The following is a 24,720-nucleotide window of genomic DNA, read 5'->3' as shown; positions in this document are numbered from 1 at the left end:
TTTGCGGTTGGCCTGTAGGAGGATGCTCTGAACACCCAGTGTGGATGTGGGAGAGGAAAGATTGAGGACTTTTATTAAGGATGGGAGTTGACGGGTGTGTTCATTGGCTGAGTTGATGTGTAGGTGAAGGATTAGGTGTGTGAGGGCAATGGATTGTTCAGTTTGGAACTGGTATAGGGACTGATGGAAAGAAGGGTTGCAGCCAGAGATGGGAACTTTAAATGTGAGGCCTTTGGGGGTAATGCCAAATGTCAGACAAGCCTGAGAAAATAAAATATGCGTACGTAATCTGGCTAGGGTGAAGGCATGTTTGCAGAGGGAATGTAAATAAAACTGAATGGGGTCGTTGTGGGGGTGTTGTGAGGGTGACATGGTATTAGAAGGTGGAAAGTGTAACATGAGGCTGAAATGAAAATGAAAATAACTGGAGAAAGTAACTGGAGATCTGTTGTGAAAAAAGGCGAAAAAGTGTTGGTTAAAGCTGGGCTATGTTGATCCTGTGGTGAACTTGGGTTGGTAGACAACGATGTGCACAAAGGTTAGGTGGTTGTGTTGCCGCAAAAACACGTTAAAGGATGGAGAAATTCGGGAAAATTTCGAAAAAACTGCGTGTAAATGTATTAAAAGGAGTGATTTTGTGGTGGCAGATTATGAAAATGAGGCTAACAATTGTCTGGCGAAGAAATAATGACGTTAAAATCTGTGGGAAGCGGCTAAAAATTATCAGTGATGTGGGAAAAACGGAAATGGAAATAAAGCGAAAGTTATCAGAACTAGACGAAATGGTTGTTTAATAGGTGAAAGGAACTGTTTGTGGACTAGAAACGGTGGATTATATAGCAGTGGTAGTGTTGAAGCGGAAATTTTTTTTTTGTTATGGTTTGGAAGTGGGTGACGTATTATTGAGTGTATATAGGCGGGATAAAATTGTATAGTATATTACGGTAAAAAGCAGAAGGTGAATACAAAGTGAAACTACTGGCAACAACAAAAAGAGAAAATAAGACGACAGAAAAGATTTCGAAATGCAACAGTGACAATAACAAACGTAATTGTTGGGTTCAAATTAATGATATGAATATAATAGAGGGAAACATTCCACGTGGGAAAAATATGTCTAAAAACAAAGATGATGTGACTTACCAAACGAAAGTGCTGGCATGTCGATAGACACACAAACAAACACAAACGTACACACAAAATTCTAGCTTTCGCAACCAACGGTTGCTTCGTCAGGAAAGAGGGAAGGAGAGGGAAAGACGAAAGGATTTGGGTTTTAAGGGACAGGGTAAGAAGTCATTCCTATCCCGGGAGCGGAATGACTTAACTTAGGGGGAAAAAAGGACGGGTATACACTCGTACACACACACATATCCATCCACACACATACAGACACAAGCAGACATATATAGAGGCAAAGAGTTTGGGCAGAGATGTCAGTCGAGGTGGAAGTGCAGAGGCAAAGATGTTGTTGAATGACAGGTGAGGTATGAGTGGCGGCAACTTGAAATTAGCGGAGATTGAGGCCTGGTGGATAATGGGAAGAGAGGATATATTGAAGAACAAGTTCCCATCTCCAGAAATCGGATAGGTTGGTGTTAGTGGGAAGTATCCAGATAACCCGGATGGTGTAACACTGTGCCAATTTGTACTGGCTGTGCACCAAGGCATGTTTAGCCACAGGGTGATACTCATTACCAACAAACACTGTCTGCCTGTGTCCATTCATGCGAATGGACAGTTTGTTGCTGGTCAATCCCACATAGAATGCATCACAGTGTAGGCAGGTCAGTTGGTAGATCACGTAGGTGCTTTCACACGTGGCTCTGCCTTTGATCGTGTACACCTTCTGGGTTACAGGACTGGAGTAGGTGGTGGTGGGAGGGTGCATGGGACAGGTTTTACACCGGGGGGCGGTTACAGGGGTAGGAGCCAGAGGGTAGGGAAGGTGGTTCGGGGATTTCATAGGGATGAACTAAGAGGTTACGAAGGTTAGGTGGATGGTGGAAAGACATTCTTGGTGGAGTGGGGAGGATTTCATGAAGGATGGATCTCATTTCAGGGCAGGATTTCAGGAAGTCGTATCCCTGCTGGAGAGCCACATTCAGAGTCTGATCCAGTCCCAGAAAGTATCCTGTCACAAGTGGGGCACTTTTGTGATTCTTCTGTGGGAGGTTCTGGGTTTGAGAGGATGAGGAAGTGGCTCTGGTTATTTGCTACTGTATCAGGTCGGGAGGGTAGTTGCGGGATATAAAGCTGTTGTCAGGTTGTTGGTGTAATGGTTCAGGGATTCCGGACTGGAGCAGATTCATTTGCCATGAAGACCTAGGCTGCAGGGAAGGGATCGTTTGATGTGGAATGGGTGGCAGCTGTCATAATGGAGGTACTGTTGCTTGTTGTTGGGTTTGATGTGGACGGACGTGTGTAGCTGGCCATTGGACAGGTGGAGGTCAACATCGAGGAAAGTGGCATAGGATTTGGAGTAGGACCAGGTGAATCTGATGGAACCAAAGGAGTTGAAGTTGGAGAGGAAATTCTGGAGTTCTTCTTCACTGTGAGTCCAGATCATGAGGATGTAATCAATAAATCTGTACCAAACTTTGGGTTGGCAGGCCTGGGTAACCAAGAAGGCTTCCTCTAAGCGACCCATGAATAGGTTGGCGTACGAGGGGCCATCCTGGTACCCATGGCTGTTACCTTTAATTGTTGGTATGTCTGGCCTTCAAAAGTGAAGAAGTTGTGGGTCAGGATGAAGCTGGCTAAGGTAATGAGGAAAGAAGTTTCAAGTTGTCACCACTCATACCTCACCTGTCAGTCAACAACATCTTTGCCTCTGCACTTCTGCCTCGACTGACATCTCTGCCCAAACTCTTTGCCTCTGTATATGTCTGCTTGTGTCTGTATATGTGTGGATGGATATGTGTGTGTGTGCGAGTGTATACCCGTCCTTTTTTCCCCCTAAGGTAAGTCTTTCCGCTCCCAGGATTGGAATGACTTCTTACCCTGTCCCTTAAAACCCAAATCCTTTCGTCTTTCCCTCTCCTTCCCTCTTTCCTGACGAAGCAACCGTTGGTTGCAAAAGCTAGAATTTTGTGTGTATTTTTGTGTTTGTTTGTGTGTCTATCGACGTGCCAGCGCTTTCATTTGGTAAGTCACATCATCTTTGTTTTTAGATATATTTCTCTTTTCTTGTATATACTAAAGTTCTTAGTGAAACAAAAATAAGACTGAAAATATGGCTTAGCTTTTGGACAGTGTTCTTCATATATGCTGACCAATTACATTACCCTGGTTCCACAACCCAACTGGAGCTTCAGAGAAGAAAGCTTAGTTGAGTTGCAATACCAGAAGAAAGTAGTCAGCAAGGACAATATAGCTGTGAATGTGTTGTAACTTACTGACCTGTTATGTATGCATCTTAACCCGTATTGAATTAATTTTTTTCCGTACTACTTCTTGAGAATTGTGAGGAACATTGAACAACTGTAAATTATATACACAACGAAGATGTGATTTTCTTTCATAATTATTTTAGATGATTAGTTTTCTTGTCATGAAGTATTTCAATTTAACATCACAGGTGACAAAAAACAAGGTAGACTATTATTATCCCAGTGAACATTAACAAGTGGCATTGCAATTGAACATACAGTTTTGAATAGAATTTTATGTATTTATTCCCACGTTCAGACTGATTTAGAAGTTCACACATCAGTCACACATTAATTGCCTTGTGTGGTCTGCCTGTGACCTCATTCACAATCACTACATACTGAAGAGCAGACTACATAAATCACAAAACAGTAAAATATGAGACTATTACTTTTCAGATATTGATGTAAAAGACAGAAAAAAACGACTGGTACAAAGATATAATAGGCAGCAAAGTAAATACATTTAACATAAAGGTAATGATTTTCTTGGCAAGATAATGGCTACTGTTTTATGAGAACAAAGTTTTAATGTGCACTGTCATTTCATTTTGAGGTTTGAATATTCTCGAATACAAAAATTTGGAATATGAATAACTTTTGAAATATTTGGTTTTTGGGAAAAGTAACAAGTTTGCTTGAAAGAGGAAAATGAGAACTTTCATTCAAGATATGTCAACATAAGAGGAAGCATTTTTTAGCAGGGTTGAACTTTAAACTGAATGTGGTTTATAAGTACCTATTGTAAATTATGAATCTCACATCAAAGAAAGTGTTTCTATGTTAACTATTACATTATTTTCAGCAGCACCCAGTTAACTGTACACTGAATAATACAGTTTAGCAAAACATAGTGTGTAATCATGGCATATCAGAATGTATTTTGAATGAGAACAGATTAGTAAAGTAATGAAAAGGAAATTGTGTTTGCCTCGTGTGTGTGTGTGTGTGTGTGTGTGTGTGTGTGTGTGTGTGTGTGTGTGTGTGTGTGTTTCCTGACACAGGACACTGTCCAAAAGCTCAACTGTCTTCAGTCTTGTTTATGTGGCTGTTGCATTTTCAATACCTCAACTGTATGGTGGGTGCTTACCTTTTGTCCGTGTATTATTTAAAGACAGCATTGTGATTCACTGTTGCCCGTATCCAGTCAACAACTTGATGATCATATAACATGCACTTTTTAGACAGTTACACTTACTGTACTATTCTTCTTCTGTTACCAAGTGCATAAGTGTCATATGACCTATGAGATGTACATGGAAACCCTGAAGTTTTGTAACACACACATTAGCCTCTTGCACAGTTACTGCAGCTGACAGTGCATGACATAACTAAGTAAAGCAAGATTATTTGTCTTTAACACTTTTAGAAATTCTGAAAGAAGTAGTGTCTCAGTTTGTTTGCTTTTCTGTGTTAGTGAAAGAATTAAAATGAAATTAGAGCAATATTTGGATATTTTCTGAGTTTACCAAGTGAAAACAATGAAAACTTGTTTTAATGATAAAATTGTTTACATTTCAAATATCATGAAATGGTGATTGAAAAGTAATGTGAAATATAATAATTTAATATTTGAAATCCCTTTTTCTGTTGTTCTCCAGAGTGTTTGATAAAAACAATGATGGTCTGATCTCGAATTCAGAGCTACGGCATGTAATGACAAACCTTGGAGAGAAGCTATCTGATGAAGAAGTTGATGATATGATTCGAGAGGCTGATCTTGATGGGGATGGCATGGTCAACTATGAAGGTTAGTCACTTATATATTATTGTATGATTTCTGAATCAGTGGAAATTGTTGTAGCAGCTGCCTAGGCCAAGCATATAGGTTTTGTAGAAGAATAATCTGTCCGAATGCCAATGGCATTTTGGGATGAAAGAAACAGAATAAAATTAGGAAATGCTTAATTTATGTACTGTAATTTACATTGTTCATTATGTCCTCCTGTGAAACTGGATTCCACATTATGAAATAATGTACACTGAAGTTCCAAAGAAACTGTTATAGGCATGTGTATTCAAATACAAAGATATGTAAACAGACAGAATATGGCACTGTGGTCAGCAACAAGTGTCTGGCACACTTGTTAGATTGGTTACTGCTGCTATAATGGCAACTCAGTGTAAATGCAGTTTCATAGTTGGTACATGAGTGATGGAGCACAGCATCTCTGAGGTAGCGATGAAGTGGGGATTTTCCCATACAACCATTTCACAAGCATACCGTAAATATCAATCAGGAATCTGGCAAAACATGAAATCTTTGACATCGCTGGACCAGAAAAAGATCACACAAGAACAGGACCAACGATGACTGAAGTGAACCATTCAGTGCGACAGAAGTGCAATCCTTCTGCAAACTGTTGAAGATTTCAATGCTGACCCATCAACAAGTGTCAGCATGTGAACCATTCATTGAAACATCATCAATATGGGCTTTTGAAGCCATAGGTGCACTCATGTACCCTTGATGATGGCATGGCACAAAGCTTTACACCTCACTTGGGCCCATCAACACTGACATTGGACTGTTGATGACTGGAAAGATGTTGCCTGGTCAGACAAGATTCATTTCAAATTGTATCCAGTGGAAAGATGTGTACAGGTACAAAGACAACCTCATGAATCTATGGACCCTACATGTCAGCAGAGGACTTCTCAAGCTGGTGGACTCTCTATAATGATGTGGGTGCAGTTGGAGTGATATGGCACCCCTGATACATCTAGATACGACTCTGACAGGTGACGCGTATGTAAGCATCCTGTCTGATAACCTGCATTCATTCATGTCCATTGTGCATTCTGACAGACTTGGGCAATTCCAGCAGGACAATGCAACATCACAAATGTCCAGAATTGCTTCAGAGTGGTTCCAGGACTACTCTTCTGAGTTTAATTATTGGGAATTTCTGGAACACGTTGCAACGTGATGTTCATAAAAGATCTTCACCCCCCGTAATTGTAAGGATTTATGGACAGCCCTGCAGGATTCATGGTGTCAGTTCCTTCTAGCACTACTTCAGATGTAAGTTGAGTCCATGCCACATTGTGTTGCGGCACTTCTGCGTGCTTGCAGAGGCCCTACACGATATTAGGCAAGTGCACCAGTTTCTTTGGCTCTTCAGTGTTGTACATCACATCTAATGGGTTATTAATTGAGTTGCATAAAAATAAATTTTTAATAAGAAGGAAGGTTACAAACCAATTAATACTGTATTTTGTTGCTGGAACATTAGCTTACATGAATAAGAATGGTAGGAATTTGACCATGAATTTGTTGAAGGAACCACATAAACATTCTCATATGGAGGTTCCAGGGAATACGCCACTACATGGACAGCTGAACCCCTTGTTGAGAGGCACCTATGAATTATGAGTGTGGAAACTGAGACAAAGATCTTTGCCTTCTGTCTTCTGCAGGACAGCTGACAAAGCTCTTCATTTCTCCTTGATCTTGCAAAATGCATGTCCACTGTCTTCACATCTGCATCACCTCATGTGATAGGGAGGTGTTAATTTTATTTGCATAAGGGAATGTGATGTACTTCCTTATATGAAATTAGTTTATTATTTATTTTTCAACAGAATATCTATATCAATGACACTAGGTAATACAAAATGCTTTAATGTGTATACACATGATAAGGGAAGCAGTCAGCACAATAATACCTGGAACTATTCAACTCTTGAACACTTTGTTTATATGCTCCAAAAGACAAAATTCACTTGAGAAACTTGTAAAACTGATTGGCTGGTCTGTACTTAACTTGCTGTAGTGCTGCCTGTGATGGTAGGAAATGGTAGTGGTCTGTTTGGAGCAGCATAAAGAGAGCTGTGCATGGGGTAGGGAGGAAGGAGAAGTGGTAAGCAGAGAATGGGAAATGATTATGTAGGTACGTTAGAGTGGTAGAAGGAATGTGTGAAGTTCGAGCAGGAACAGGGAGCTAGGCCTACAGTGGGCAGTATCTTGTGCCATGCTCTTCACTGTGGTTTGCCAGAGTATGGATGTAAATGAAAACTTGAAATAAAGAAATGAATGTATGCAACTAGGACACACAAAACTCAGAACTATGTGGAACACAGTGAGGATAAGTCAGCTATAGAATTAGGGGTAAGGTATCCATCTGTTTTCATTCTTATCTGAGCATATGAAATAGAAAATTACTTAATTGCACATAACAGGAAATGAGCTGTTGCTGTAAAGTTACAAGGCAATTCCTCAGGGTTCCATTGTAGGACTCTTTCTTTTCTTGATGTGCTTTAATGAATTGCCATTAACTAGTAGATAGCTCACAAACTATTACTGTTAAGATCAAAATTTGAATGATATTGCCAATCATATCCTGGACAGAAGTAACTCTGCCTTCAGTTCCTCTCAAATGACACTGTTCACATCGACAGTGGAGTCAGTAGAATGTTATATTCGGTACTGTCAGAGCCATTTGACAGTTCTAAAAATATCCTTGCCTAATAGTTATCATTGTCTAGTGTATAAATCACCACTTTTATAATCTCCACTATAGCCAAATCTGTATATATAGTATTTTGGAAAATGGAGTGTTCTTTGCTGAGATTATATTTGTTCTAGTATCTCATTAAAATGTCTTTTACAGTTGATTTTGGAGAAGGACTACTGCAGAGACACAAATATGTAATTTTCTTTGTCTTCTACATTACCTTTCTTTGCTAGTAGCACAACCCTTGTCTTTTAAAATGCCGTAGAAAATTAAGTGAACTGCATTTCTCATTTATCACATTGGCTAAGGAAGCTTGTTTGCTGTATATGTATTCTCTTAGTACACAGACCAGTACTTCATCTATGCCTGGTAACATTTTTTCCAGTTTTTTGTTCCATTTTTCCTGGAATTAAGCTCTAGTGTGTAATATCATTATTTTACCTGATGGATAGCATTTGTAGAAGCTATAACTGCTTTGGGAAAGTTTTATTGTACATTTTCCTTCAGTACTGCAAACATATTCATTCACAAAATTTACCAGTGTGATTAGGTCATCTATTGCCCTACCCCTGCCTTTTGCTGAAAGCTGTTATATTTCTGTTTGTTTTTCCTTGTTGCCTGTTTGAAAGCTTTCCAAACTGCTTCACCTTCATTTTTAGCATTAGATATTACTTGGTCATTTGAAGACTGTTTTGGCACCAAGTAGTACCCTCTGTTGCACTTCTTGTCCTCATGTTGCACTTTTTGTAATAGTGATAACGCCTAGAAATTTTAACTATCTCTCTTTTTTAGTGATGCATAAAAGTAGCATTCTTTGCTAACTGGAGAATTATCTAAAACTTTGAAAAATGCTTAAAAGTAAAATTCTTTGCTTACTGGAGAGATATGTAAAACTTTGAAAAATGCTACATCACTGCCTGATGAGAGCTGTGCAGAGGAATACAGCATATTGTTTCCAAGGATAAAATTATACATTTTAGAGAACTACGTAGTGTCTGTAATATTTTGTGGAGTAGAGTGTTGGGCCCTGACAGGAAAACAGGAACATAGAATCCAGGCAGCAGGAATGAGATTTCTATACTAGATTTTAAGGTACATGAAAGATGATTAGTAAAGAAAATGATTTGAGACTCAAATTAACTGCACAGGAAGTAGAGGAAGAAATTGAACATGGCCAATATTTAATGTCCTAAAATAACATATAATTACAAAGCTATATGGCAATGCAGTGGACTAGTATCACAGAAAAAAGGTGAAAAGACCAATTCTGAGAGCCTTCGAGATTAATCTTTGATGTTGTTGTGCAAGGAACATTGCGACAGAATGAGTATGATGTGTGGCTATAAAATAAAAGGATTGATACTGTCACAGGCCAAGTATGCATGTGCCAAATATGAATGACCAATAACTGTCCAGTTTGAAGTCTTCCAAGTGGAATCTGGCACTGTGATGCCTAAACAAATCAGTGTGGCTGTAGTTTTGGTCTGTGGGAGAGCTGTTAGTTTGTATTCCTGGAAAAACAACAGCAACAAATTGTCATGAAGTTTGATATGCAACTTGGAAAATCTCCCACTGAAACCTATCATTTACTAAATGCCCTTCAACGTAAAAAAATGGATGAAAATATCGAAAAAGTAATCCAATCTGATTTGATGTGACAGTCAATTGGGTGTTCAATCAATTCCAGGAACTATAGCAATTGTAAAGCAAATTTTACACAACCAATTTAACATGAGGAAAGTGTGTGCAAAACTGGTCCTGAAAGTTCTCTCGATTGGACAAAAAGAAGGCTAAGAAAATATTTATAATGACACCTTGAATAGCATTGAAAATGATCTGAACTTCTTGAAAAGAGTGATAACATGTGATGAATCTTGGTTTTTTTATGATTCAGAAACTAAGTACCAATACATGCACTGAGAGGGCCCAACTTCACTGAGTGCGAAAGAAGCTTGAACAAGCAAATCAAGAAATCTTCATGGAATTGTGTATCTTCACTGGTTTTTGAAGGTCAAATTATTAATCAACATTATGATCTTGAGTCTCTCCCCTATGCAAAATTTCCACAGATGGAAAGAGTGCTGGAAATCTTCCTTTGTGAGCTCCTTGATGACACCTACCGCTTTGTCTTCCTCTGCTTCACCAGTCTGAAATCTTATTTCTGTTAATGCAGATAATAGATAAGTCACAGGCAGCTAAGTCAGGTGAATAGCACATGTGGTCTCAGACTGTGATGCTGTACATCGCTAGAAACCTCTTAATGGAGAGTGCAGTTTGAGCTGGTGTGCTATCTTGCTGAAGAACTCATGACTGGTTCTTCCACAATTTGGGCCACTTTTTTCTTATCTTCTCCTCCTGGAGAGAGGGAGGGAGGGAGAGAGAGAGAGAGAGAGAGAGAGAGAGAGAGAGAGAGACAGCACCTGCATGGGAGGAGGGGAGGGGGGGGGCGATTGGTGGGAGAATGCAGTACACAAACAGAATGTTTAAGGCTGGTCTAGACAACAACAGAAGAGGAAAGAGTTAAGATATGATAAGGTGAGGCAGTGGGAAACTACTTAGCAGAGGTTTAGGCCAAGGGGGCTGTGAGAATGCAAGATATGCTGCAGAGGCAGTTCCCATCTACATAGTCCAGAGAAACTTGTGCTGGAAGGAAGTATCCAAATGGCATGCGTAGCTAAGCAGCTTTAATGTTATTTGTGTTGTTGTATGCAACATGTTCAGCAACTGGATGGTCAAGTGGACATGTGATTTCTTGTCATACCCACACTGAATGCTGCACAGTAATTGCAGCATAACTGCTGTGTCTCGTGGTTACTGTGGTATGGGGTGGCAGGTGAGTGTATGGAGCAGGATGTTCACAAGTAATTATCGACCCATTGCACTGCTTTCAACTTTTAGTAAAGTATTTGAATATATAATGGCCACCAGAATCATGTTCTTTCTAGACAAAGAAAATATCCTGTCACCTGCTCAGTTCGGCTTCCAAAGTAAGAAAGATACAACTGATGCAATACAAGAATTTCTAGATCATGCACTGGAGCTTGTGGACAAAAAACTCCCAGCCATAGGTATCTTCCTAGATCTAACAAAGGCCTTTGACATGGTTAATCATAGTATACTTTTGCAAAAGATGCATTCCTTTGGAATAAGAGGAAATGCCTATGATTGGTTTAAAAGCTACCTGGAAGATCAACAGCAGTATGTCGAATTAAATGAAACTAAGCTCTCAGGTACAGCTAGCACAGTACATTCCTCCATACATACCATAAAGCAAGGCATTCCCCAAGGCTCCGTCCTGGGCCCCTTGCTGTCCTTACTTTACATAAATGACCTTCCTCACAGCCTACCAGACACAAAAACCCTTTTGTTTGCTGATGACACCTCTGTACTCATATCTGCACCCGAACAAATTCTCCAATCTAATATAGATAGGACCACAGATCAAATAAGTCGATGGCTTCAAAGTAACAGGCTGCTTCTTAATGCAAAAAAGACAATTGGATTAACCTTCCACACTGCCCAAAACAGAAATCCATTACTACCAACTATGTCACTGGAAAAAAAGAATGTTAAACTTGAAAATGAAGTAACATTTTTGGGGGTCACTATTACTGATACGCTCACATGGAAAAGGCACATTGACGTTACCAGCACAAAACTTAGTAAAGTATGCTTCATGATTGATCAATAAGGAACGTCACTAATACAAGTACCCTAACCACAATGTACCTTGCACTCTTTCACTCTGTACTTAACTACAGAATCATCTTCTGGGGCCAAAATTATTTAAGAAACTAAATATTTTGCCCCTCCCATGCCAATACATACTAGAATTATTATTCTTTACCAAAAAAAGTATCGACAAAATTAGCAAAAATATGGATTACCACGATTATGACACAAGATCAAAAACCTCTCTAATAATACTTCCCCACTCAACAAAACTGTACAGTGATGGTGTCAAGTGCATGGGAATAAAATTATATAACCATCTTCCAACTTTTATACAAGAAATCCAAGAAATAAATAAATTCAAACAGACAGTGAAATCTCTTTTAATAAAAGACTGATTTTATACCATTCAGGAATATTTGGAATCAAAATTGTCTTAGTGCATGATAATGTATCAAAGCTGAATGTTGGTAAGTCAATTTTGTCACGATCATGTAACAATTCTCTGTAAAGCTGTAACTTTAAGTAACATAATTTGTAGGTTATGTAAAATAATCATTCTTCTTTGTTCTTGTTTACTGTTTTAGACTCCTGTAAACTGTATATTTGTATTGACTTATCCCATATCAGTTGTACAAGCCATTGTACTGATTTGATCTATGGGACAAACAAATAATAAATAAATAAATAAAAAGGGATTGACCCATGGGGTGAATGACTGGAAGCAAGATGGGAATATGGATAGGTAAGGATATTCCATAGATTGAGTGGATAGCAGTGATGTGGGTAGGATTTCAGGTAGGATATTATCATCTCAGGGCTTGATTAGAGATAGTCAAAGTTCTGGTGAAAGATGCGGTTGAGCTCATCAAACTAAGGGTGATGCTGGGTGGACAGAGGAGTGCTGATTGGAGGCTGGTTAACAGGTGTATCCATGTCAGAGGAGGACATGGCATAGAGATTCGATTTTGGTGTGTTGTAAAGTGTACTGTCTGTCAATAAAGGATCAGGTAAAGTTATTGGTATGTTTTGTCAGCTTCTGTTTTCCTTTGCAGTTGCAGCATTCAAGAGATGTGAAGCTATAGGAGAGAGAGATTTTGGATAGAATGTGTGACAGCTATCAAAGAGGAGGTACTGTTGGTGCTCATGGCTTGGTAATGAACAGACTTATTTATGGAACCATCTGAGAAGTGAAGATAAACATCTAGCAAGGTGGCTCATTGACTTGAGAAGGACCACGTTGAAATGGATTTGGGAGTAGGTGTTGAGGTTATGGAGGAAACAGCAAAGGTTGTTCTTGTCATGAGACCAGATCATGAAAATGTCATCATGAATCTGAACCAGACAAGGGATCCTAGGTGTTGATTGCATAGGAAAGATTCCTCCAAAAGGCCAATAAATAACCATAACCATCAGGGTGACATGTCACTTCACTTGATGAATTAGCTACATTCAGCATTGAAAACGTAAATCTGTGCCACCCCTACCACTGAAGTAGTAATTTGTAATTGACCGGCACCTCCAACTATTGCTGTAACCTCTCATCCAACATCCTGGGCACTGTTCACTTCCGTCATCACCTTTCCCCAGTTCCTGTCCCATTACACCATGAAACTTTTAGACACTGTTATACAAAAGGTTTCGATTGGCTGTTGCTAGTGGGGTGCATTGTGTGAAGTGCTTCCACTGTAGAGGATGAGTAAAGGAAAGGAGGTCATCTACAAGCTGAGCATGATTCAACTTAGTATTTGGGTTAAAGGGGAGGCCTTTAGAAAGTACTGAAATTTCTCCAGGGGTCAGAGCTTTGCAGAAAGGTTGGCAATAGTTTATGGAATGAGTAATCAGGAGCAGTGTGCTTCATGGAGGGTGGATGAAGTTTCTGGAAATGTGGGATGCAGAGTAAGCAAGAAAGGCACGGTTGGGGAGCTATGACGGATTGACAGGAGGGTTGCATTAGAGTGGTAGGCTCTGTATTGGCTACAGGTAGTCCCATGTGGGCATAAGACAAAGTAGCTAAGACAGCTTCCTCAAATGGTGCTGGGAATGCTATTCCAACTGTTGAAGGGCAAAAGTTTATGATAGCCTTCAAGAAGATGGGGTCACAGAGTAAAAGGATTTTCAGAAAGGAGCAGAGGCTATCAAGTATAGTTTGGAATTGGATTGTATGATTATGAAGGATGTGACAGGGTGACTGCCCAAGACACTTTTCAAAGGTAAGCCCATTTGGTAGGTTATCATGTGTCACAAAAGATTTCAGATGGAGGATGTGTGTGACTGGAGCTCTCCTAGAGAAAAGAAAAGTCTTTGGAATTGGCTATTTTCCAGTTAAAAACAAGTAATGAAAGACTTATGGTTGAAGTGATACAATGGAAATAACTGGAAACTCCTATATAGAGAGCTGTGTAGTAAGTTAGAAGGAAAGGTATGAAAAAAGGAATAAACATGCTCATAAATAAATGTTGCAAATTGTGGGTAAAAATGTATGATCATACAATGTGATTTTAAATAAACACAAGTGAATTTAAAATTGCACAGTTGGTTTACAGTTAAGGCGTTAGAGTGAAAACTGCACTAATAAAAGTTCAGAAATCTTGTAAGGGTGTTGTAGGGTAAGTTGTGCTAAGAAATAATTGTTGAGAAAAATTTTGGTACATTGTGCTTTTTCCGAGCTTTTTGTATTGAAGTTATCCAGTCAGCAAATTCAAGCAGCCCAACACAGTCAGTTGTTCTCATAGCAAAGATGACAGCACATGAGACTGCTCAATCCTGACTACCAATTCTTGAATCTCTCTCCTGTTTGATTTTAGGAAACCAAAAAAAAGGACATTTGGTAACAACATCTCTGGCAGGCTGCTTGAATTTGCATGCACAATGGTCTGATTGTCTAACTTCAATGCTAATTAACTCAGAAATGGTCCAACATACCAAATTTTTTTCTTTACAATTATTTCCCAACACAATCTACCCTGCAATGCCCATTCAAGCTTTTCAGACTGTATCTGACCACCCTGTATAAAAAAAATGTGAAGGGCATGATTTTAATGCAAAATTAAAATATACTGATGGAAAAAATATCTGTGACACCAGGAAGGGATTGTGCAATGTAAATGAAATATGATGTCTCTTCAAATTCCACACCAGTTGCATAAGAGTGGCAGTAGTAGTGCCACTATGAGGATGAAAATCAGGTTTGTTTTAAATATGCACTGTAATGGTTGTGTGTCGAAATTAGACATGGCGAGTTGATGCTGAAAAAGAATGCCTTTGAGGTGACAAAGGTGCCATTATAAACACTCACTGGGTTTGGATGGGATCACATAATAGGGCTATGAGGATGTTCCTTCTACAATATTGCACAAAGACTGGGCAGGAATGTAGTGACTGAACATGACTAATCGTGGCTTGTTCACAAGAATGTACAGTTGCAAGAAAAGCAGTCTCCAGAAGGCCTTATGTGGCACTACCAAGAGGGAAGACAACTGTGTTCAGCATGTGGCTCTGGTGCATTATGCTGCATCTGCTGCAGCAATGTCAGCAGTATGACATAATGAACTGTTAAACAGTTCCAAGCCAGGCGCACTGTAGCACGCATTCCACTGACCCCAAACTACCACCATTTGTGATTTCAGTGGTGTCAAGTGAGAGCTCATTGGAGGGCAATCTAGTGATTTGGCCTTTTTGTGCTGCCATTCATAAACAGAATTCTAGAAGGTGTTTTCCGAGAGCATAACTCTTGGCCACATATTGTTATTGTAACCTAACATGCTCTACAAAGTGCTGACATGTTATCCTGGCCTGCTCAATCTGCAAGTCTACCTCAAATTGAGCATATATGGGTCAACATTGGATGGCAACCCCAGCGCCATCCACAAACAGCATTAACCATCCCTGTATTGACTGACCAAGTACAACAGACAGGGAACTCCATCTCACAAACTGACATCCAGTACCTGTACAGCACAATGCATTTAAATATGCTTGCTTGCATTGAACATGTGGTTACACTATTTATTAATGTACCAGAATTTCACATTTGCAATAGCTTATCTTGCACTAAAATCAACCCGTGATCCTGCAATGTTAATCACTTAAATATGTTACCTAGATAGAAGGATTCTTGAAATTTCATTACTCTATATTAATTAGTTTTTGGTGTTGTGATATTTTTCTGTCAGTGTAATTTGTGAGAGAAAAATGGTTAACTCAATGAATTTTAAAACTTTTCAGTTAATACGAGCCAATAACATATCAGATATAAAGTAATGATAGACAACAGTAAAAAGTAAATGAATAAGGGTTTAGTGAAAATCTAAGAGCAAAATGGAGTGAAATAATGTGAACAGAAGATACAAGTATGAATAGACATGATAAGGAAACTTAAGTATAAACAAGATGTTTCCTTGTGTAGGTTACAAGCAGGTTCAAGCTTTGCTAAGTGATGCCACTTAGTCAATTTACATGCTATGTGTCATAACTAACAGTTTCATATAGGTAATGTGATAATACCACATATAGTGTATTGTTATATTGTTGTTGATGATGACGGAAGGCAGAGTATGAAAGTAAATGCTAATTCATAGTCTGCTCCTTCCAAACTGCATCAATGAAGCCATTGTGTTTATTATTCCTATCCGACTGGTCAATCATCGACAATGTCATATGCCCTCACAGTATGAGACACTGGGAGAGGCCTAAAATTTAACCCAAGACATTGGCACAAAGTACAATGATCAAGAATTATACACCACCACCTCTTCTCATCTTGCTGACGAAATCCTGGTGATGAAATTTTCTTCTATCACCAGGAACCAGATACATCTGAATGATGGAACATTTAATGAAAACAACTAATGTAGCACAAAACTGAAAAGAATAATGATAAAAATAGAGAGATTGATATGTGTGCTGAAATTAATAATAGATGCAAAAAACAACAAGGAAAGAAAACATAAATGGTTTTTCAGTTTTTGTAGATTTGAACATGTTCATTGTTGAGGAAGCAAGCTGTCTTAATGCACACCCCAACTTCAGAAATGATTGCTTCAGTAGTCTGGAAGAAAGAATCTGTAGTATGTTTACTGAGTTTAATATCTGCCCTGATGTCATCTGTACTTTATGTTTGGATTATGTCATTGCTCAGTTTTTGTCAGTAATTCTTCAAGAACAAATAATGAAGAACAGTTAATACAAGGGGACTTTAAAAAGTATTATGGCTGGCCAAGTTTCTTTTACTGAGTGCTGCATTACACTTAAAAGTTATGCACAGACAAGACAATATTTGTCAACATAGTTGCCAAGTTTCCATAAATTCTACTAATCATTCAGTTTGTGGACAATATAATTCTGCTCCATGGTTATGAAACCATTCAAAAACTGTTGTGTAAATGTCATCATCATTGGGAAATGTGCAACTGTTGCAAACTAGTTACTCAATTCTCTTGACATTGTCATCTATAGTTAAAGTTGGTGGCCTTTCTTCCTGATCAGTATCACCTATTTGTGCACGTCATTTGCATGTGTTCCATATACTGTGATAATTTCAAAGTGAATCTGTGTGCAATTTAGGTGTTTCGTACACAAGCATCATACAGTTTTGTGTACTTCAACTTTGGAGTATGTTTCTAGTTGCTGCACCATGTCACTTCACATTGTGATACAATTGTTATCCATAGCTCAGCAGAACTGTCTCTGCAGCAGATGCGTAACATATATACTCTCCACTGACAATGCACTATTCTTGTTGCACAGTGGTCTTAACATAACTTTTTGAAGTCCCCTCATATATATCATCCTGACATCTGTACCTTTTGAGTGACGTTATTAGAGAGCACTAAAATGTTTAATGCAAGTGCTAATATTTTAAAAACCTTTTTATTTCTGTTGCAGAATTTGTAACTATTCTGACATCAAAGAATTAGTCCAACTGCTCAGAAAGATGTCATGGAACTTGGGCAGAAAGAACAGCAAGGCTCTCAGGAGGCACTGGAGTTTGTCCTGAAGTCACATATATCTACCAGAATTATTAAGGAATTATGATGCTATGTTGTGTTTTAGTTGGGTAATTCCCTTTTCTTATGGATAAGGGACTTACATTTTCAAGAGCTTCTGTGGTGGTTATTGTACAACACCTTGTATCAATTTAATATGAATTGTAAATGAAATAAGTTTTTAACAATACATGAAAGTGTTTATTATGCTGCTATATTTTTTCTTACTGTGAGTGATACCACACACAGTACAAAGAATAAGTTATTAAACTACTATGATTTTAGATTTTATAACAAAAAATAATAGGCCAAACAAAGTTGTTTAACAGTGTTTTGTACAGTTAGTGCTGCAAAATTTCAGGCAATTCGACCAGGATCATTATTATTTTTAATACATGTAACTTAAGCTGCAAAATATACATAAAAATAAGATACCATTTTTAAATATGGTAACTGTATGTTAAACACTGAGAAACATGGAAAGTGCTGGTCACTACAATACTGTGCTTGTGTTGGAGCCAGTGACATTGTCACTCACCATCTGTAAGTAATGGGAAAATGTGGGGGCAACACAGTTAAAGGGATGTGAGCGCCTCTTCTGATTCTGTATGGAAACTAGAGATCAACACAGATCTCGAATGAGACTGAGTTATCGCTCTTCATCTGAATCTCCAATAGCACATTTTACCATTTCTCATAGTTGGCATGTGCCAAAGTTTGTTTGTGTATTGTTATTCCCTGAATCATTTATTTAATTAATTTATTAAACATATACCTCTTGAAAATTTGAAACAAGAGCTCTGACAAAAATATGTTGTAAATGTATCATTCTTAAGCAGTTAAAAGTAACTGAATAGTTGTTGATAGATAGACAATAACATTGTTGAGGTTTTCTGTGGATTTTGTTGAAAATATAATGGATGTACCATTTTATAGCTATATACATATGGCATTTAGTTTCTAGTCTTTGGCTATATTTATACAGTTGAAAACAGAGTTGATTTACTTTATAATATTGTACCCTGTTCCTTTAAGATACATGTCACTGTATCCTGAGCAACTGCTGATGTGGATTACATTCTATATTTTAAGACATTCTTACAGTCATTTCTTTGCTCAAGGTGTCATTAATATTTTCAGATAAATTGTGCAGGGATATTACGGGTTAATTCAAATTTTTAATTGTTTGAAACCTTGTACAATTAGCCATTTAATGTTTATGTATTATACCATCTTTATGACACTTTTTAACCTCTGAAACCAAAAGATAATATAAATTTGGAAATTATCAGCAGATTTCTGCAAATTCATCTGAAATCCAATTTCAAGGGCTTTCTGAAAGGCATTGTTATGGAACACAGGGCAGGCATTCCATTAGTACACACACAGTTCTCGTACTTTGTTTATAATTATTGTATTGTACAGCATTTGAAAATTTATTAACGTAACCTTTCCTGATGCTCACAAGCAGCAATAATTAATTATGATTAGTTTTTATGTGTTACATATATCAATTGTAAGTCACCCATAATTTACATTCTTCTCATTATGAGTGGAAGATCATACTATACTGGGTATAACATTTGAGCTTGGCATTTCTAGATGGTAATTTAGAGGCAGATCAATATGTTAGAGTGGCAACAGTTAGGGAGTAATGTGTTCTTACATGTACAGTTATATTTACAGGATGGATCAGCATGGTAACATACACCCTTAGCACCCTTTGAAAGCTACCTGTAGAAAGATGATCTAATTAAGAAAATGTACCCATCCAGCTTGTATGCAACTTAATACCCTATCCCTCCATAATGCAAGATATTTAAGATATTTTTAAATGTATACTACAAAGTAGAAAATGTGTGTATGTTAAATGTAAATTGTGTAAAAATATTGTGATGCACTTCACTTCAGTCTTCAAATAGTGTCCAATTTCAGTTGTTATTCTGTTCATTCAAAATCATTAACCTTAATCTGGTGGTCACATGATTAACATCTCCTTATGATTTTGATGTAGTTGTCTTATAGAAACAAGATTGGTGTCCCTCCATAAGTTCTGTTTCTAGTTTGAATTTAGCTGTGGAACCAATGAATCTGTTATTTGTTAGTGCAATTGTGTCATAGTCAAGTGTAGATTGATGTGATATGTTAGGCAGAACAATGTGTACTTTTAAACAACATATATTAGTTTCAGCATGGACAAGGAAAGCACACTAATGAGGAGAGTTGAAGAGTTACTCGAACATTTCTGCCATTTCCACTTCAAGAGGGGGCACCTGTTAAAATGATAAAGAATTATAACTTTTTGCACATAGAATTTCATTTTAAATGGGATAAACACTTCCACGTTAGTGTTTCATGACAAAATCAAATCCCTTTTCCTACGTTGAAAAATTTTACTTTCTTCTTTGCATTATTTCTCTGTTTTGTTTTTAGTCCAGTTTCAAACTAAAACAAATACATGACAAATACTTGCTGAACTGATGAGCAGAACTCTATTAATTAGCTGGAATTTATAGAAATAATTCACATTTCCATTTAGCATAAATAACTATATTTTGGTTACATTTTATGAAGGTCATACCTTAAAATATACATCTGTGGGGGAATAGTTTTAGAATCCAGTACCACATTATAACAAAGGCTTTATTTGATTATTCATAGACATACATAAGTTCATCCACTATTTTATCCTAGTAGTCTTAATTAATATAGATTTATTCTGTTCAGAAATACTTCAGCTACAACATACTCAGTTCTACATCAATGCAACTATAGAGAACAAGCCAACATCTATTAATTGGATTATAAGTAGATCAAATTTACTATCTACTGATTTATTTTCTGTACCTGTATGAGAATTTCATTAAATGATAGAAAATTGTATCTAGCAGGAAGCATACTGAACTGGCCAAAATCTTTTCAGTGAAGGTCTCGGAATGGAACACCATCTATCACTTTCACTTTCTTCCAAATATTCAATCTTTTTAAGAATATGTTTGACAGTCAAAAGTGTTTTATACTTTATTGTTAGTTAGGATGTGGGTACTAAAACCAATTGTATATAGGGAACTGAATCAAATTTCCAAAAAATGAAAATCTGAAATTCTGTTTCACATTGCTCCTTTTAACTAATTCTCTGGATTAGTCCACTTTCAGCTGAGTTGTAGATATCTATTTTCAACAAAGTGTTGGTAAGTTTCACTTTCTGTGTGGAGCAGTTGTAAAACAGACTGAATGTTACAGATCAAATGCATGTTTGTAATGCATATTTTATTTCTAAAATCATTGTTACTATGTTAAATCATTATCATTACATAATTGTGAGTACATATATTTTGTTAACTGATATTTTAGTGTGAAATCATACAAGATTATATTTTGCATATATAAACTGCATTAGTTCAGAATATTAATGTGATGATATAGATAACATACTTTTATAGTATCTTGGCACAAAGTCCATATTAGTGACCAGGCAGCCAACATAAAAATATCCATTCTCCCAATTTATCATGGCAACAGTAAGTGAAGAGGATTTCAGCTTAAGATATCTGTAGCCTTCTTTCCAATGTCACCGTCCATGTTATTTTCAGATGTTTACTATATTTCTTTCTTGGAATATTCAGGTCAAGAAATGTATGATTTTACAATGATTCATGGAACAGAATTAATTAAAGAAGTGTGTTATTCTGTAAAAGAAATGTGTAACAATGTGTGGAATCCTTATTCGTAAAAGATGTACAAGCATTTTTTTAAGTTTTCATTTGGGATAATATGTAAAGATATGGAACTGTATGTAAAATTTTTGGGATGTTTGAAAGTAATTTTTATAGAACAGTTCATTGCAGTCATCCAGGAAATATAGACAGGGAATATACATAAATATACTAGAACATGATTTCGGTACTTGTATACAAATTGCAGTAAGCATTAAGTTTGACTACAGATCTCCTGCTGAAGGAATATTGTTAGTTTACACAGATAAAAAATGTTGGAAACTGTTTTTCAATAAATGTCCTGCCTGAATTGCTAAATAAGGCAGCAAATAAAGCAAAGTAAGTGAAAGACATAAATATTATCTCTATTTGTTTAGTTTTGTTAAGGGCACTGTCATACTTATTTTTTTGTTGGTGTAATTCCTAGTAATGACTTCCAAAAATTAGTTTCTCCATGGGTCTTTGTTTCTTGATTGCAACATGCTACCAAATGTCAGTGTTATTCACATTTGGTATTCCCTGTTAGAAAAGTAACAGACATTTCCCACACCAGGAAAACTCTTGGAAAGAAACACTTGAACCAGGCCATGGAAAAGAGCTGGTACTATTGCATTACTACCATTGTACAATTTTCAGTCATTGTAAATTTCATACTGTTTCATTGTTCATTTCTAGTGTGCAAAAGAAAAAAATACACATGAAGTAAACTTAATCAGTTTGATTGTGTATTTACACTGAGGGAAAGAGATACCAGTACTTCATAAGGCAACCCCATACAGAACATTACTTTGAATGTGTAATATGCACTCAAATTTTAGTAGCCATAATACATTTTCAGTCTTCTGAAACAATAATAATAAATACAATTGTAAGACATGTTACAGATGATTGCTAATGTTTCAGAAGTAACACAAAATCAGGGATGCAGTTTAAAGTCAAATACATTAAAGTGCATATACTTATATGTAAAAGCATATCCTTTGAGCAAACACACATGTGAATTATTTCCTTAACTTCTTTTTAATTTAATTTAATGGTTCCAGAAATAAGACAGACACAGCTCAGCTACCGGATATCGCTGTAAACACTTTAAAAAAAGAGCTAATCAATATGGAAGTAAACAAAAAGTTATGTTTCATTCTAGCTAAATTTACATTGTTCTATTTATGTAGCTACAATGCCTGCTTATATTTCTGACACCAGATGAATGAGTGAGACATAGTACCAGCTAAAGATGAGCATTATATTAAAAACAACACCAAAAACAGAACTATAGCTTACAAAACATTTTGCTGTGGAACATGTAATGTTAATTATGAGAATTGGTACTACAATGAGCTGGTATTCTATACACACTGAACCTTCAATCTATTATGTATTTGACAAGCTAGATCTTTCTTTATTAATAGGTACTAATATCACCTGTCGAAAGCTATGACCACCTTTGTACGAAAACAATGAAATCATTAATATATTGTAGGACTGCTAAATTAAAAGACAGTTCTGCTATTGCCAGATTTCACATAAACTTTATGTAGATCTCAGTCAAGTTGTTGTATTGCCTCAAATAGTTAACATGAAAATTACTGAGGCAATATGTACATTACGTTGTCTTACAACCAATCATGGAAATAATCTGGACAATGACTCAGATGCCCTTTATTCCAAAATATTTACATCTACATGAGAGATCTGGTGTGAGACTCTTGAATAATTCCATTCTCATGAAAACTATCTACCTTCTCTCCCTTTGTAGTTAATACAGAGGTCAAAGCCCATACCATTCCTCAGAGATAATACAGTTCCTCATGTCAATGTACCAAAGTAACCAGAGCACTCACTATTTCACAAGAAAGTGCAAGCTCTTCTGAACAACAGTTTCAGTCAGTCATTAAAACGTCAAATATGGTTATATCTGAAACAGACTTACCTGTTTCTCAGTGTTTCACTTAAATTTTCCACCCTACGAGAAGTTATAGAGACTCTACTGTCTGGTGTCAGTGATACAGTAGGTATGGAAAGCAATTTGTTTCCATAGCATAACATTTATTCTAATTTTATGTCATTTTACATCTGTCTCTTCTGATTGGAATGAAAATTTAACTGTTTTGTTGCAAAATTATTGTTATTGTTCTTACTCAGTGATATTTGATTATCAGATTTGTTCACTGATATGTAGTTTTTGTGAATGCCCATAAAAACAAAAAAGAAATAGAACAACATTAGTGTAGCTTTTACATGGAATGAAAATCCAAACAGGAAATGCTGGTCAGAGAAAATGACTACTAGATCAGCTTTCCAGATAAATAATGCTTGTATAAAACTGCATGTTTTCCTTATTTTAATAAGGATTATACATAGTCAAGGTAATAGATCAATCTATATTCTGTAATTAATAGAAGTAAATGATCAGTTGCTGGCTTATGTTAAATATGTTACAGCATTTTTATCATCACTAGTCACTTGTGTGAACTTTAACTATCTAATTATGAGTGTATGTGAATTATTTTGAACCTCTTTGGAAATACATATATTCAAGTAAGAGGTCTGCAGGTATTTGAAAAGTAAGTTGTAATGAGTGTGAAACATAGATTTGTACCTGAGGTGTGCATAATTCAGGTTAACTTGTGAACAGCTGGCTTTGTATAATCAATTGAGTATTTTTAAATGACCACATTGTAAAATATAAACTTGAGACTAAGATCTGTTAAGTGGCTTAACACATTAAAATCATGAAACCTATAAACAGGATATTTTAAGAAGGAAGCTTTTAATAAGAAAGGTTGTGAAAGTTAATTTCATGAATGATCACTGGATTATATGTATTTAGTGAGAGGGGTCTTCCTTTTACTAAAATAATATTACATCAGAGGTGCAGTATTTTGTAGCAATGGTAGACAAAGAAGATATTATTACCATAGTACTACTGCTAATATATCAGTCCTATACAAGAATTGCTTATCTCTGTCTAAAAGTGTGATTTAAAAATACTAATAAATTAAGAATGAATTAAAATAACTCATCAATGAATAAATTATTTTAAAAATTTTCCTTTACTCACAATAGAACTGATTTAACATAAACCTTTACTAATACTCAATGAAATTCAAATAAAGATTTATCTAAATTAATTGATAAAATGTATATAAATGTTATGTGTGAAACAAACTGTTAATAGAAACAAAATATAATTAAAACTGATGCAAACACTATAGAGATGATATATCAAATATGTTTTATAAATGTCAATGAAGCCCATTCCTGAAATTGATATATTAGCCCATATACAAAAACATACATGTATATACACAATAGCTATATATACAAGAATATTTACTTGTACATGACAATGTTACTTTGTGATAGAAACTTTACCCCACATTATCCAATGTACATTCTAGAGCTGTGTTACAGAACAGGGAAATATAATCACTTTTTTCTAATAAAACTGATTTCA

The 24,720-nt window shown here is 36.5% G+C and overlaps 1 protein-coding gene across 3 annotated transcripts in view; it reads left to right on the top strand.

The window, feature by feature from the left end:
- LOC126473588 (neo-calmodulin-like) overlaps positions 1-24,285 on the top strand; it is a 109,488-nt gene extending 85,203 nt beyond the window's left edge. For all 3 annotated transcript variants that reach the window (XM_050100734.1, XM_050100735.1, XM_050100736.1), the window contains 2 exons: positions 5,033-5,181; positions 17,447-24,285. In XM_050100734.1, the coding sequence (XP_049956691.1) occupies positions 5,033-5,181; positions 17,447-17,478 (181 nt within the window). In that variant the 3' untranslated portion in view covers positions 17,479-24,285. The remainder of the gene's footprint in view (positions 1-5,032; positions 5,182-17,446) is intronic.
- Positions 24,286-24,720: the final 435 nt, after the last annotated feature.

Source organism: Schistocerca serialis, chromosome 4 (genome assembly GCF_023864345.2).
Source record: "Schistocerca serialis cubense isolate TAMUIC-IGC-003099 chromosome 4, iqSchSeri2.2, whole genome shotgun sequence".
NCBI classification, from domain to species: Eukaryota; Metazoa; Arthropoda; class Insecta; order Orthoptera; family Acrididae; genus Schistocerca; species Schistocerca serialis.
This window is presented reverse-complemented; position numbering and strand designations above follow the sequence as displayed.